Source organism: Oratosquilla oratoria, chromosome 21 (assembly GCF_046742065.1).
Source record: "Oratosquilla oratoria isolate Oo_2021 chromosome 21, ASM4674206v1, whole genome shotgun sequence".
In the NCBI taxonomy this organism is placed as follows: Eukaryota; Metazoa; Arthropoda; class Malacostraca; order Stomatopoda; family Squillidae; genus Oratosquilla; species Oratosquilla oratoria.
This window is the reverse complement of record NC_134797.1, coordinates 45,280,840-45,296,855: the sequence shown is the minus strand read 5'-3', so window position 1 is coordinate 45,296,855 and position 16,016 is coordinate 45,280,840. Positions and strand designations below refer to the sequence as shown.

The 16,016-nt window shown below is 40.6% G+C and overlaps 2 protein-coding genes across 3 annotated transcripts in view; one reads left to right on the top strand and one right to left on the bottom strand.

Moving 5' to 3' along the window:
• LOC143037147 (uncharacterized) overlaps positions 1 to 6,272 on the top strand; it is a 30,729-nt gene extending 24,457 nt beyond the window's left edge. The window contains exon 8 of the mRNA XM_076205265.1: positions 5,670 to 6,272. Coding sequence (XP_076061380.1) covers positions 5,670 to 6,272 — 603 coding nt within the window. The remainder of the gene's footprint in view (positions 1 to 5,669) is intronic.
• Psf2 (DNA replication complex GINS protein PSF2-like protein) lies at positions 6,271 to 15,992 on the bottom strand. 2 transcript variants are annotated; one of them, XM_076204800.1, is made up of 5 exons: positions 15,855 to 15,992; positions 14,906 to 15,040; positions 13,528 to 13,658; positions 10,082 to 10,189; positions 6,271 to 9,053 (listed from the first exon to the last, which is right to left on the bottom strand). In XM_076204800.1, exons 2-5 carry the CDS (start codon positions 15,018 to 15,020, stop codon positions 8,859 to 8,861), a joined length of 549 nt encoding a protein of 182 aa, XP_076060915.1. In that variant the 5' UTR covers positions 15,021 to 15,040; positions 15,855 to 15,992; the 3' UTR covers positions 6,271 to 8,858. The 2 variants fall into 2 exon arrangements, with proteins under 2 accessions (XP_076060915.1, XP_076060916.1); XM_076204801.1 differs by having other exon boundaries at positions 15,812 to 15,858.
• Positions 15,993 to 16,016: the final 24 nt, after the last annotated feature.

Here is a 16,016-nt window from a genome sequence, read left to right as displayed (position 1 = left end):
CTGGAGATTGTTAAAAAAAAAGGGAGAAATGTGGGAGGTGAGCCAGTTGTTGTTTGCTGATAACACTGCACTTGAGGGAGGGTCAGAGGAGGTATTAGGGGAGTTAGTAACAGAGTTTGGAAAGGTATGTGATAGGAAAAAGTTGAAGGTAAATGTGGGTAAAAGCAAGGTGATGAGATGTACAAGGGAAGAGGATGGCAGTGAAATGGAAGTAAATTTAAAAGGAGAGAGGCTGGAGGAAGTGGATAGCTTTATATATTTAGGGTCACATGTGGCAGGAAAGGGAGGAATAGAGGTGGAGGTAAACTGTAGATTGAGAGAAACAAGTAAATGCCTTAGGGGATTAAAAAGTGTTATGAGAAATAAGCAACTGGGAATGAATGCAAAGAGGAGATTGTATGAAATGGTGATTGTACCAACTGTGTTGTAAGGAGCAGAAACTTGGAATTTAAGAGAGGCAGAGAGGGAAATTTTAAATGTGTTTGAGATGAAATGTCTGAGAAGTATGGTAGAGGTTACAAGGCTGGATAGAGTGAGAAATGAGGTGAGGAGGAGAGTGGGAATGGAAAAGGTGATGGCAGATAGGGCTGATGAAAGATTATTGGGATGGATTGGACACATGGAAAGAGTGAAAAAAGATTAGTAAAAGAGGTGTGAAAGGCAGAGGTGGAGAGAGTGAACTAGAGGGGACGACCAAGAATCAGATGGATGGGGTGAAGGGGCCATTGAGCAAAAGGGGAATGTCTGTTGAGCAAGGAAGGGAGAAGACAGGAGAGAGAGGTATGATTGGAAAATCACTGTGTATTGATGATACTGTTATGCAAGAAAAGGAGGGGCAGAGGATGGAGGGTAGGGGGTGCTTATGTGTAAATGATATTTTGATGTAGCCCAAAGGGATTTTTCCCCTTCACTTTTTCTGCATGAGGGGTCAGAAGTGGCCTTGCTGTGGATATGCTGTGCCTTGCTGCATTGTGTTTGACCCAGGGTAGTTGGCTGATGCAGGATGCCCACATACATGAGGGGCTGAGATGGGAGGGATGGAAAGTGTGGTTGAGCAGAGTGAAATGGGTGGAAATAGGTACGTGCTTCTGACTTAGCTACCCCCCTTATAAGGGGGAAAAAGATCTTGGTATATAAATATATTTTTTAAGATCAATTAAAAAATTTTCCACTTTATAATTTTTTTACCAATCCACTTTGAGTGTGTAATAATGTGAAGCTAAATTTATGAAGTAAAAATAATTACGTACAGCACGTATATTTTCCACATGAAAGAAGGGAACCGTGACAAGAATAGATCTTGGAATTGAAGCATTGGAATTACTCTTTGACTTAGCAATGCTTTCTTTAATTGAGTCCAAGAATACAGCAAAAGGCCCCTTCTCCATTTTACGGGGGTAGCCTAGTTAAAGCATACATCCACCTTACACCCAGTTATTGTCCCTCCCATCTTAACTTTTCATGGACTAAAGACCATCCCTTTCCATTGCCACACTACCTGGGTCAGAGGCAATGCAGCAAGACAGCACCACAGCAGGGCCCAATACCTGCAGCAGGTTTATTCTTGCTGTTCCATTACATGGTACCCTACCACCTCATCCATTTGATAAATTTACAAAACAGACAGGAAGAAAGCTCTTCTTTGGGCCATGTTATCTCCTTATCCATTTACACTCTCCATTCACACCTAGCTTTTGCTTTCTCCCTATCTTGCTTGACAGACATTCCTCTTGCATCTAATGCCCCCTTCATCCTGTCTGCCTCATTCTTGGCCAGTCCCTCATTTCCTCAATCTACTTTCACTTTCCACTATTTTTGTTAACCTTTCCATATACCAATAACATCCCAGCACTCTTTGAATTATTTTGTATGCCAGATCTCTTTCCATTCATACTACCTTGTCTCCACAGTTCTCATTCTATCTATCCTTGTAATCCTCTCCATATTTCTTAAACACTTCATCTCAAATACATTTAGGCTCTTCCTTTTTGTCTTTTTCAAATTCTGAGTCTCTGCCCCTTACAGTTCCATGGGCATTCCTCCTTCATACAATTTTCTCTCATGGTCAAAATTTTGTATATTTATATACCAAGGAAAAGGTGGAGTAAAGGTGGAGGTAGAATGTAGATTGAGAGAAGCGAGTAAATGCCTTGGTGGATTAAAAAGTGTAATGAGGAATAGAAATTTGGGAATGGATGCTAAGAGGAGACTGTATGAAGGAGTGATTGTGCCAACTGCACTGTATGGAGCAGAAACATGGAACATAAGAGAGGAAGAGAGAAGGAGCTTGAATGTGTTTGAGATGAAGTGTCTGAGAAGTATGATGGGGGTTACTAGGCTAGATAGAGTGAGAAATGAGGAGGTGAGGAGGAGAACAGGGGTGGAAAGGGAGTTGGGAGATAGGGTTGATGAAAGAGTATTAGGATGGTTTGGACACATGGAAAGAATGAGTGAAGAAAGACTAGTAAAGGAGGTATGGAAGGCAGATGTGGAGGGAGTGAACATGAGGGGACGTCCTAGGATGAGATGGATGGATGGGGTGAAGGGGGCTTTGGGGAAGAGGGGAATGTCTGTTGAGGAAGGACGGGAGAGGACAGAAGACAGGGGTGAATGGAGAATGGTTGTATATGGAAGATGTTGTGATGCATGAGGTGAGGTAGTGTGTGTGAGCAAAATTTTGACGCAGCCCGACGGGATTTCTCCCCGTCCTCTCCTTTATATGGGGGGACGGAGAGGGGGGGTCGCCGATTTAATGAAGCGGCCTTGCTGTGGATGTGCTGTGTCTTGCGACACTGCTTCTGACCCAGGGCAGTGGACAGGGTGCAGGGATGACCCGTCATCTAGGAGGTGCTAAGATGGGAGGGAGGGTGGAGGGGTGTGGAGTGTATTCAGGGATGGAATGGGTGGGAATGATTTTATGCCTTCTCCTTTTTGGCTACCTCCCTAGTAAGGGGGAAAAAGCCTTGGTATATGTATATGTATATACCAAGGGCTTTTTCCACTTTATAAGGGAGGTAGCTAAGTCAAAAAAACATGTATCCACTCCCATCCATTCCACCACATTTTCTTTCCTCTCATTTTAGCTCCTCATGGATAATGGGTCATCCCTATATCCTGCCCACTCCTCTGGATCAGAAGCAATGCAGCAGGGCATAGTACATCCACAGCAAGGCTGCTTCACTTAATCAGTGACCCTCCCTCTCTGTTCCCTCAAGCAGAAAAAGAGAAGACTGGGAAAATCCTTTCAGACTGCGTCAAAATATCGTTCACATATAACCACTCCGTACTCCCCACCATCCCCTGCCCCCACTCATTCTTACATTATATTATCATCTATACACAGCCATTCTCTGTATTCACACCTATCTCCTACCCTCTCCTTTCCTTACTCAACAGATATTATCCTTGTCTCATCCTTGGTTGTCCCCTGAAGTTCACTCCATCCACATCTCTTGTACTAATCTTTCTTCACTCATTCTTTCAATGTGTCCAAACCATCCCATGGGATGATTTGCACATCTTCAAAATTTAAACAAAAGAAAAAGAAAATATTTAAAAGATTACCATTCCTGGAATTAAAGCATTGCAATTCATTTAATTTTTTGATTAACATTTACAATAGTTTCCTTAATATGGACTACATCTGTAATTGTTTTACACTTTTCATAAGTACTATTTTTCTTTTAATTATCTACCCTGCTGGTGACGCTTTAAAAGTATATATGCTCCATCAGAAGAAAGTGAGTTATAGTTATGGTGGTGTGCATCTATTGTTGGGCCAGCAGCATATGCAAGTGCTTTTATGCTATAGTTTAGGTTTGGATAAGGAGGACTGTGTACAAAGGTTGAATAGCTATATACCAAGGGCTTTTTCCCCCTTACAAGGGAGGTAACCTTTAAGATAGTGACACGGTTTAATGTCGTATACTCTCCCCCTAATGGGAGGCTAGGATGGTGTCCTTTTCAGAGGACTTTGTAGCGTGGAATTTAATTAACCATGCCCTTGGTTCAGCTTTGCCAGTAGCAGGATTCGAACCGCCATCCCCTCAACATTCGCCACAAGTAACGGCGCCCTAACTCGCTCAGCCAGCAAGCTTCTCTATCTACATTCTACCTCCACCTCTACTCCTCCCTTTCCTGCTACATTTGTCCCCAAGTATCTAAAGCTATCCACGTCCTCCAGTCTCTCTCCCTAAATACTCACTTCCAATTTGCTGCCATAATTTCCCCTTGTACATCTAATCACCTTTTACCCATATTTATCTTCAAATTCCTTCTTCCGCACACCTTCCCAAACTGCGTCACTATTCCTTAATCCCTCCTTTGATCCTGCTGCAAGTGCAGTATTGTCAGCGAACAACTGGGTTTCTTGCATTTTCTCAATTTTCTTTAACCATCAGTCCCCACCCCATTACCCTTGCATTTACCTCTCACACCACCCCATCCATTTATAAATTGAACAGTCATGGCAACATGACACATCCCTGGCAAAGTCCCACTTTTACCTCAAACCACTCACTCTCTCCATTTCTAATTCTAACACAGGCTCTATTACTCTCATAAAAACTCTTGACTGCTCTTAATATTTCTCCTCCAATCCCATGTATCTGCAGTACCTCCCAGTGCCTTTCTATCCACACTGTCATAAGCCTTTTCCAAATCCATAAAGGCCCAAAAAACACTCACCTTTTCCTAAAGCTTTCTCACATATCTGCCTTACCACAAAAATCTGATCCATGCAACCCTCCTATAAGCCTTTCCAACTACACTCAACAAACTGATCCCTCTGAAACTATTGCACTCACACTTGTCTACTTTTCCCTTGTAAAGCGGAACTATACAGGCACTCCTCCAGCCCTCCGGCACTCTACCCTTTCTTTAGACACACATTAAACCTCACCAGCCAGTCCCCATCACTGTACCTCCCTTTTTAGACACTCCACATGACACCCATCTAACCCAGGTGCTTTACCTGCTCTCATCATCTTAATAACTGCATTCATCTCATCTTTTCTTGTTTCATAAATGCAGGATGTTAAAAGTAACCCAACACACACTCCCTGTGTGTTCTCAGGTTTCTTACTTTAAGACTTATTTTTTATTTTACCAATGCCAAGAATAATAGTAAGGGAAATTGTCCCACCCAGGATTTCCTTGAAAACTAATGGTCCACTGTGGTCTTAATCCTTTGGCATCAGTACAGCAAATGCCAATGTACTGTTAACATAAATGCTAATCTAGTAATACAACTTTATCTGAATATTATGTCATCTAGTAAGTCAATATCACAAACAATAACAAAAGTGATACAACCATGGTCCAGGTCTGGAGTTTATTAATTTACAAGTTACTTTTCATGTCAAGTGGGGTATTTCACCTTTATTGTCATGATATTCACTCTAACACTGCTTTTGATTTTCAGTCTGAACTTTATCATCTTCCTCAAGGCTTCTTAAAACCAACATAGCACAATTCTGGGGAATAAAACTCTCTCATATAAAATTAACTTTAATACTTCTTAGACTATTCCCAAGTCTTTAAATGATACATTACAATTACCTATTATATACTTTTTTTTTTACAAATTGGTTTACATTTGTGATTTTTCAAATGTGAAAGACTGCAATTGAAGGAATTATTTCTAAATAACTTTTTTTGAACATTAACAGGTTTTCCATGTGTGCCACAGAGACGGAAGGATCCACTCTTTCTTGTGCCCCAATGGAACCATCTTCAACCAAAAGTATTTTGTGTGTGACTGGTGGTACAACTTTGGTTGTGAAGACGCTCCTTTCTTCTATCCCGTTAATGCTGCCATTGGACAACCAAACATTCCTCTGCACAAAAATGCCTTTGAACCCCATCCAAAACACATCCCTCCCCGTCCAATTCACCATCCCAAACCTCAAACTCATCACCCAATCCATCGTCCTCGGGTCATAAACACTGCTCATACAGCACCTGTAGTACCATTGCTTCATCTACCAGCTGTAACACATAGAACACCTACACCACATGTTATGTTGGCACCTCATCCCTTGCACCATGTATCACCAGTGACACACCATCCAAAACTAGCACATGTTCTGTCATCACCAGTGTCTCATATTTCAGCACCCGTTATTAGGCACCATCTAATGAAAAGCCCACACCATCGTACAAAACGAGAGGATCATGTCACCAAGGAGGAGAAACCAAACAAATCAAATGGGTTCACTCAAGAAAATGAAGCAGCGGACGTGAATCCTCTGAAGCAGATTTTTCAATCGTAATGCAGAGGTCTGTGGTACATAAAAATACTGTGACCTATCAATCAATCCACTGCCCCAAGTCTCTCTTGCAAGAAATCCATGGCTCTATAGCTTGGTTGTGATTATATAGTGCTTAGTGTCCTATCATTATCATATAGAAGTGAAAAGTGAATATAAAATCTGAAAATTCTGAAAACATTAAACCCATGTCCATAGCAGAGGAAAGGAATGTAGAGAGAAAAATTGAATGCAGTGAGAGTTTATATAAATCCTAGAAACACTTATTTACACAAGTCTGGAACTATATCTGTATGCGATACCATGCAGAACCCTTGAACTTGTGTTAATCTAGTCTCACAGCCTTGTCATGCATGAAGATTCATCTTTTTTTGTGGGTCCCAAACTTATAAAAAATTAAACTATGAGTACTTCACAATTTGGTTTAACATCACAAAACTAACCCCTATGAGGAGGCTAGAATGGTGCCCTTATAGAGGATTTTGAAGAGTGGAATTCAATTAACCATGCCCTTGGTTCAATTTGCTGGTGGCAGAGTTCAACCCCCCCCCCCCCCCATCATCTTGACCTCCGTTGCATGTAGCGATGCCCTAACAGCTGTAATCCCCTAAGTACTTCATTAATATACACATAACTTGTTACTGTAACCTTTCATCAATAATTACAAATAAACCTCCCACCCTCTTCATGTAATGAAAAGTGCAATCCTGGATCCAGTGATTTACATTTTCCATTTAATCTGAGGCCAAACCCCAGGTGGTTCAAGGGTAGCACTCTTGCTTCATGCATAACCAGAGTTCAAATCTGCAGGGGGACACAAGAATGGGTGTTGGAAGTAAAGCGACATATGTGATAGCTATGCATGGTTATGCCCTATCAAGTTCACATGGTACCTTATACAAACAATACAAACATGCAAATGAGGTCAGCCCAACATCTTCCATCCCGACTCTTACACTAAAATGTTCCCCACTGAAATGGGAGCTGTCTACAGTGGTGTAACAGACTACAACATAGTCCACTTGAGTGAATATTGAAAAATGACAGGCAGTGTAAAAAATTAATGAAAATCCCTGTACATGGGTCAATTTCTCTGGATGTGTTAATAAATTTGTTGACTAAAATCTCATGCAGGAGACTGATGGCTTCCAGTAACTGGCAACAGTCACTACACTGACCAACAAGTTGCTCAAAGAAGAGATAATGTGTTGTTGTTTGGTTATGGCTGGTGTGGGGCAAGGTAGGATGAGGTGTTCATGTGCGGTGATTGCATCTTGGGCAATTTGCCCAGTTTTGGTTGTCTTTAAGGTAACAAAAATACTTGTTTGTTTACATTGTGTTACAGTAGATCTAATAGCATAGTGCATAGATACCATATTTACAGTAGCTTTGTTCACTTGTTTACTTATGTTTCTGCTGGACAGCAAACAACCATTGAAGGAAAACAAGCAGGTCTCTGCAGAGTTACATTGTTTGAAAATTATACAAAGAAATTATTTGTATTGAATGAATTATTCCATTATTAAAGAGGTGGTAATTATTGTAATCTTCTTTGTCCTTGTTTTGAACAAAAGAAAAAGGTCTATCTATATACCAAAAGGCCTCTTCCCCCTTTAGGTATGTACATGTGCCATAGAATTTTATTAAACTGATGGGGAAGCCCATGGCTTTGAACAAGGTCTTCACCAATCATATCTGAGTTATACTGACATTTCTCATAATCAATCAATAAATCCGTTACACCTGGTCTCTCTTACAGAAGACCTGTAGCCTTCAGGAAACTGGCAAAAGCCTCTGGGAAAGACCATAAATCACTTTGAGAAGAGATTTTGTGTTGTCTGGGAACACATTTCCCATATTAAGATCTATAGTGTGCATCAGTATAGGCTTCTTACTTTCTTATTAAGGAGGTAGCCAGCCACAGTATGCCATCACCCCAACCCATCCATCACCTGTTTCCCTTTCATCTTAGGTACTTGTGGTTGAAGGATCATCCCTGGCATCCACTGTCTTGTCGCATTGCTTCTGACCCAGGCAACACCAAACTTTCACAGAGATTTTAAGGAACAACCTTTAGAAATTGACCAAACCATTTTAAAAATTACATGCTTTGAGCAGCAGGTCACTTTAAGTACATGGTGACAAGTCCCCAAAAAAAACAATGATGTGTCCCTTAGACAACTTTGATTTGTATGATGACCTCCCAAAAATACAAAGTACATGCATACATACAAAAAGAGGCCTTTTCCCCTTATAAGGAAGGTGGCAAAGTCGAAGCATACACCCAATCTCCACCCATCCCACATTTATCTAATCCCATTCATCATACCTCCCACCTTAGTACCTCATGGGCAAAGAGGCATCCCTGTCCTCTGTCACACTGCTCAAGTCTAAGGCAATGCAGTGAGACATAGCACCTCCACAGGAGGACCTGACAGTTAGAGGGGATTTGCTTGTACTGCTTCATTATAAGGCAACACCATGAATAGTGAATGCAGAAATAGACACTGCTCTCCCATCTAACCCTATTACCAAATTCTGATGCCTACAATTGAAAAATATATTTCTATAAAAATAAAACTAATAATCTTAAATCCTGTTGGTTTTTGCCGCTGGAGTACTTCTGGTGAGTCTGTGTAACTGGTCCAGGGTGTTAGGCAGAAGTGGTCGGACAGTGTTGATTTCCAGAAGAGTCAGGTGATCCAGTTTGGCATGTGTGCCTTCACTCTTGATAAAAGCAGTTACGGAAGAACGCAGCTTGGCAATGCGTAAATCCCAAATATCCTGAAAAGAGAAATGAACTGGTTTTCAAGAAAATTAATTTTGTGTAAAAGGAATATTGATAGAATGTAAGATTTCTCTCTTGTAAGGTGGGTGGCCAAGTTGAAGCATGTATATTATTTATACACCAAAGGCTTTTTCCCCCTTATAAGGGAGGTAGGCAAGCACTCTTTCCTCCTCATCTTAGCTCCTCATGAATGAAGGGTCATCCTGTCTCCTGTCCACTGCCTGGGTCGGAAACAATGTAACAAGACACAGCACATCCACAGCAAGGGCGCTTGACTTAATAGGTGACTCCTCTCCATCCCCTCATGTGGAAATTAGAGATGGGGAGAAATCCCTTCTGTCTGTGTCAAAATATCATTCACACGCAACTCCTTACTCTCCCCATCCCTCATCCCCTCCCTTCCTTGCATCAAAGTAACATCTTTACACAGCCATTCTCCACTTCCGCTATCTCACACACAATCAAAATAGAATGGCCCCACCCGACCTCCCATTTCAGTGCCTTGGGGATGAAAGGTCCTTCCTGTCCTGCATCAAAGGCAATGCAGCAAGGTAGAGTGCTTCCACAGTAGGTCACATTGCTGCAGGTGGTTTACCCCCACTGCTTCATTATATGGTAAACCCCACTCCCCATCCACTCGCGAAAGGGATCACAATAACAATACATGTTCTATCTTTATATCAAGAGGTTTCTTTCCCCTTATAAGTGAGGAAGGAGGCCAGCACATCCCACGCCCATCAGGCACCCTTTTCCTTTTACTTTAGCTCATAACTTTATATTCTATGATGATATGGTTTAATGTGACAAACTTCCCCCTATCGGAAGGCAAGGACGGTGCCCCTCACAGAGGGCTTTGTAGCATGGAATTTAATGAACCATTCCCTTGGTTCAACTTCGCTGGTGGCAGGATTCGAACCGCCATCCCCTCGACCTTCGCTGCACGTAATGACGCCCTAACCCGCTCAGCCAGCGAGCTTCACTATCCCATGATAATATGGAAAAAAAAATTCAATCACACTCTTACCTTAATGAGAGTTTTGATCTCTTGTGCACGAGGAATGTCTTCTGGTGCAGTGCTAAGGATAAGTTGTGCAATCACCAAGTAGTGTTCACAAGGCATCATAGTAAATACCTGAAAATGATAAGTTCTACATCACAACAGAATATGAAAAATTCAAATGCAAATGAAAACCTTTCTAGCTCAATAGATGCACATCAATTAAAGGAACCTCCAATACATAAGATGCTCATAATCGAGGCTCAGATAATTATGTACCTATTATAAAACTAGAGCAAAAATATGTATTTGCATATACAAATGGAGAAGGGTTGTGTATAGATGAGGCTGTGATGCATGAGGGGGAGTGGTGGGGGATGAGGGTGAGGAAGTATGTATGAGAAAAAATTTGACGCAGCCTGAAGGGATTTCTCCCCCATCTTCTCCTTTTCTGCATGAGGGGATGGAGAGGGGGGGGGTCGCCAAATTTATGAAGCGGCCTTGCTGTGGATGTGTCTTGCGACACTGCTTCTGACCCAGGGCAGTGAAGAAGGATGCAGGGATGACCCGTCATCCAGGAGGTGCCAAGATAGGAGGGAGGTGGGTGGAGGGGAGTGGAATATATGGGAAATGAAATGGGTGGGATCGATTTTCTATGCCTTTTTCTTTTTGGCTACCCCCACGTAAGGGGGAAAAAGCCTTTGGTATATGTATATGTATGTATATACAAATAATGGCATAGTGATAAGAGTTCAGGACGGTATATGAGAGGAGAAAATTACTAGTATATGTTGGTGAAAGAAAAGCGATAAAATATACGAGAGGTGAGGATGCCAATGGGTTAAAGGCAAGTCTTAAAGGAGAGAGAGTAGAGGAAGTGGACAGTTTTAGATATTGAAGGATTGGGGAGTGAAGGTAAATTGTAGAAAGGGGGAAATAAAAAGTATCATGAGAAATAGGTACCTGGAGATGGATGCAAAGAGACTAGTATATTTACCTAGTTGTATCTTATGGGAAGGGGAGCTATGCTTGTGGTGTCCCGTCTTTGTATCTTGCAGTGTCTAGTTTGCTCTTAAATTCATGTATAGATTTTGCACACACAACTGTTTTATCCAGTTTGTTCCAGATATCCACCACTCTGTGTGGAAAACTTTTTTTTTCAGGTTTCTTCTATAACTATCCTTTTTGAATTTCTTATCATGTCCCCTTGTATGTCTCTAATCCCAATTTAGTAAATCTGTGCCTTTCATGATTCTGAAGAGGTGATTGTGCCTATTACACCATACGGGGCAGATTTGAAATGAAAAAGAGGCAGAAAGAAGAAATTTAGATGCATTTCATATGAAATGTCCAAGAAGTATGGAGAGTCAGATGAAAAGGTGAAATGGAAAGTAGGGATAGAAAGATCTGACAGATAGGGTTGATGAAAGAATGCTCAGATGGTTTGGGCACATGGAAAGAATGTGCGAGGAAAGCCTAGCAAAAAAAAGTGTGGAAGCCAGAGGCAGATAGAGCAAACTTCAGGAGAAGACCAAGAATGAGATGAATGGATGGGGTAAAGGGGACCTTGGATAAAAGGGGTTAATTTTTTGAGTAGGAGCGGGAAAGATCATAACATACGAGTGTATGGAGAATGGTTATGAATGGATGATGAATTGATGCAGCTCCAAGGGATCTTCCCACGTCTTCTTTAATTAATCGCAAGTGAATGAGGACGGAAGGTTGCCATGTTAATGAAGTGGTGGTGGTAAGCCAACTTCAGTGGTTGGGCCCTGCCATGGAGCTGTGCCTTGCTGCATTGTTTTTGACCCAGGCAATGGGCAGAGGACACTGATGACCTTTCATCCACAAGGAGCAAAGATAAAAGGGAAAACAAATGGATGTGTGATGGGTGGAGGGAGGATGCATGTCTTGGCTGGCTACCTCCCTTATAAGAGGGAAAAGGCTTTTCAATATATAAAGATACTGCATTTGCTATGCTGAATTATCATCATCAGGTCATTTGTGTAGGTGAGCATTTTGGTAATAAAATGTTAAATAGAGAAAATAGTATATAACAAAATGAGAATAGGAGGAAGAAAAGTTGATGTATACAGAAAAGAGAGGCAAGAAAGATAAAAAGATTTAGATATTGTGTGAGACCACAAAACCAAGTGTGCAGAGTGTGGGAGAGAGAATGGTACAAAAAGCATGGGTACACAATATTACACTCAGTGGCGCAGTTGGTAGAGTCCCAGTATCGCTGCACTTCGAGTCGTTACTCCAACTCTCGTGGGTGGGGAGTTGGGGGTGTGTGTGTGCATGTAAAGTCATAGCATTACCCATAGATCAGTCATATGAGCTCTGAGGTCTCTTCCGGGAGGGAAATAGCTGTCAATCATGAAGTCCAACACATGATCCAAAGACCAAAGGAAGAGAAAGTGATAGATGGATAGGTAGATTGAAATAGAGCAAGATTTAAAAAGACCTTGCGACACTGCCTCTGACCCAGGGCAATGGACAGGATGCAGGGATTACCCGTCATCCAGGAGGTGCTAAGATAAGAGGGAGGGTGGAGGGGAGTGGAATGTATTTAGGGATGGAATGGGTGGGAATGATTTTATGCCTTTTTCTTTTTGGTTACCTCCCTTGTAAGGGGGACTTGGTATATGTATGTATCTATACATAAAAGGCTTTTCCCCCCTTTATAAGGGAGGTAGCCAAATCAAAAGGCATATACTCACTCCCACCCATTCCATTCCCATCCACCACCCTCTCCTTGCTCTCATCTCAGCTCCTTCTGGATGATGGGTTATCCCTGTATCCTACCCACTGCCCTGTGTAGCAAGACAGTACATCCACAGCAAGGCCTCTTCATTTAATTGGTGACCCACCCTCTCCGTCCCCTCATGCAGAAAAAAAGAAGATGGGGAGAAATCCCTTTGGGCTGCATCAAAATATCATTCACACAACCATTTGCTACCACTCCCATCCCCTGTTCCCTACCTTCCTTGTATTACATTATCATCTATACAAAACCACTCTCTAATCACCCCTATCTCCTGCCTTCTCCAGTCCTTGTTCAATAAACATTCACCTTATGCAAATGCCCCTTTCACCCTATCCATCCATCCACGTCATCCTCAGTCATCCCCTCAAATTCACTCCATCCACTTATGCTTTCCACACCTCTTTTAGATCTGGTCTCTTTTTTGCCTCCTTTATCTTATATTTTGCTTCTTTTATTTTTTTTTGTACATTTTATGTTTCTCTTGTCCTACTTGGTTCTTCTCTTCTATAACCTTCTTCACTGATCATCCCACCACTTATTACCTTTCCTTCTATGTTGTTCTTTTAAAAAGAACAATAATTAATATATTCCTGGTTATATCTCAGAAATGTTAACAGAGACATGTTCTGTTTATATCTTAGCAATGATAAAAACCTCTATTAAGTACCAATACATTTACAATATGTACTCAACATAAACTTACCTTGGATTGAGTTTCCTCCTCTTTCTTCTCCTCCAGCTTTTCCACATCCATCCATTCGGGAGGAATAATACGGCACTTTCCACGCTGTTTCAAATTGATCCCTAGCCAAAGTGGTACATCTACAGGAAGACCTGAAAGTTAAAGATGTCAACACTTTTCAAAATCCTACAACATATGCAATGACTACTTCTGCACTGAAGGCCCTTTCTTGTTTATGAAGATAGCCATATCAAAGCAAACACTTATATCAAAACAAATAAAAATGAAGTGAAACATGTCTCCCATCTCAGCACTCTGGGGATGAGGGGTCATCCCCAACTCCTGCCACACAGCTTGGGTTAAATGCACTATAGCAAGGCAAAGCTCTTTTATAGTGGGCTTAAGAGCTGAAGTTGGTTTATTCCCACTGCTTTACTATTGTTATCAAGATACAGTATAAAGGAAGTCTTTCATACTGGCTACCTTCCTTTTGAGTGGAAAAAGCCTTATGGTATATACACAGATCATCTTATAAAATGACAAGAAATGTAGTAGAACAAATTAAACCTTCATGGCAAAGGAAACTCGGACATTTGATCTCATGATTCCCTGTTTTGTCAAAAAGGACTTACAGAAAGTCATACAGTGAAACAAAAATCTCCCCATAAAACATGAGAATGATAGGAACACAGTTCATAGCCAGAGCCTTTGAACTCGCCTCTCATACAAGCACAGCTTACAGGACAGAAAAATGACTCATCTACATCAACCTACCTAAAGTAACCCACAACATATAAATCACAAAGAGGTTCTAACCATCTATCTTTAAACCAAAAGGCTTCTTTCCCCTTATTAGGGAGGTAGCCAGCCAAGGCATGCACCCACCCCCACTCCTATCCATAATATATATTTATTTCATCTTAGCTCCCAAAAGTATTAACTAGACCAGCATGTCCAGTACTTTACCAAATACCTCCAAATATCAACCTAGCAAAGAAACCACTCCCAACACAACCACAAATAGCACTTGTAAACTTATATCAATCAACAGTTAAAGCATATATACTAGCACTAATTCAACTTGGCAACAAATGTAGTGCCCAAAATGTAATCACTATATCAAAGAGACACAACGCATTATCCTACATGGTTCTGTACTCATCTATATCCAGGCAATTCCATAAAACCTCTTAATTAAATATTAGTATTTATTTCTATAATTAATGCACAACTACACTTACCACTTTAATTCCCTAAAGCTATTTTTCTCTTTATACATTTGGAGACCTCCAAAGTCAACCTGCTTCTGATGCACACTTACAACTGGGTCCTTGGATATCCAGTTTGTAATTAAGTAAGAATCTATTCAAATGAAATGACAATGCACAGGTGAACAAACCTGGTCTGAAAGGTCCGACGTCTCCTGATATCAAGTAAAGTTTGTTCTGGGAAAAGTTGGGTTCGATGGTGACTGGCGTTTTCTCAGCAAGGAATTCAACGATGGCAGCATTCATTGTGGCGAAGTTTCGGAAACCTGCAATCACAAAGTTAATATATTTTGGTTGAACATGTTAAAAGAACATGATATGTAGGAATTTTTCTAAATTTTTGTCTCATCTGCTCACACAGCAATTTTTATACTTTTGCATATTTTGTATGGTTTGGTCATCTGGATTAGGTAGGCTAGCTTTAGGTTGGGTAGGTTAGGTCAGAAATTATCATTCAGAAGAGTTTTAATAAATTAATCCCTAGTTTGGGACTGAAGCCCTGATTTTTTTGAAAGACTTGACATCTTTGATCCAGAGGCTGATGGTGATCAGGATAAAATATTTAAGAAACTGAATTGAGGTACTCCATTGCCAAAACAGTCTTTTTGGATAACAAGTGTTGTTCTTTGACATTTATTATTTAACCTCATTCTGGCTAATGCCATGCTATTCTAATATTTCTTTCAGTTCTGATGTCTATAAAACCTACTCAGGCTACTGCAGAATTATTATTACTATTAACAAACAAGAAGATGAAAATAACGCATAGAAATTGTTACTGTAAGCATAGGGCAGTGATAATAAAACGTAAAAATATAACAGTAAGGACCTAAGACTTCAATAATGTTCGTAGAAGGGAGGAAAATAAAGCTTTATTTTATTAAATTAAGTGTATTGTATAAGATAATAAGCACAGATCCTGAAGTGTGTAAACAATTCATTTAAGTATAATGTGTGATATAACACAATTATCTTCCGTATATAAATCACGATACAAATATAACATATAATTCTAAACTTAAAATAAATCGGTTTACCTCATAATAAATTCGGTAATAATTTATATTCCATTATATTTACCTTTCCCGCCAACTTGCTCCACAACCAAAACAAAACAAATGTTTTTGATATAGAACTGGTTCTAAGGACAGCTCTATCTGTAACCCTTTAATCCTTATATACCTCAAATTCCAACACATATATATTTTTGGATATTAGATAGAATGGAAAACTTCGAAATAT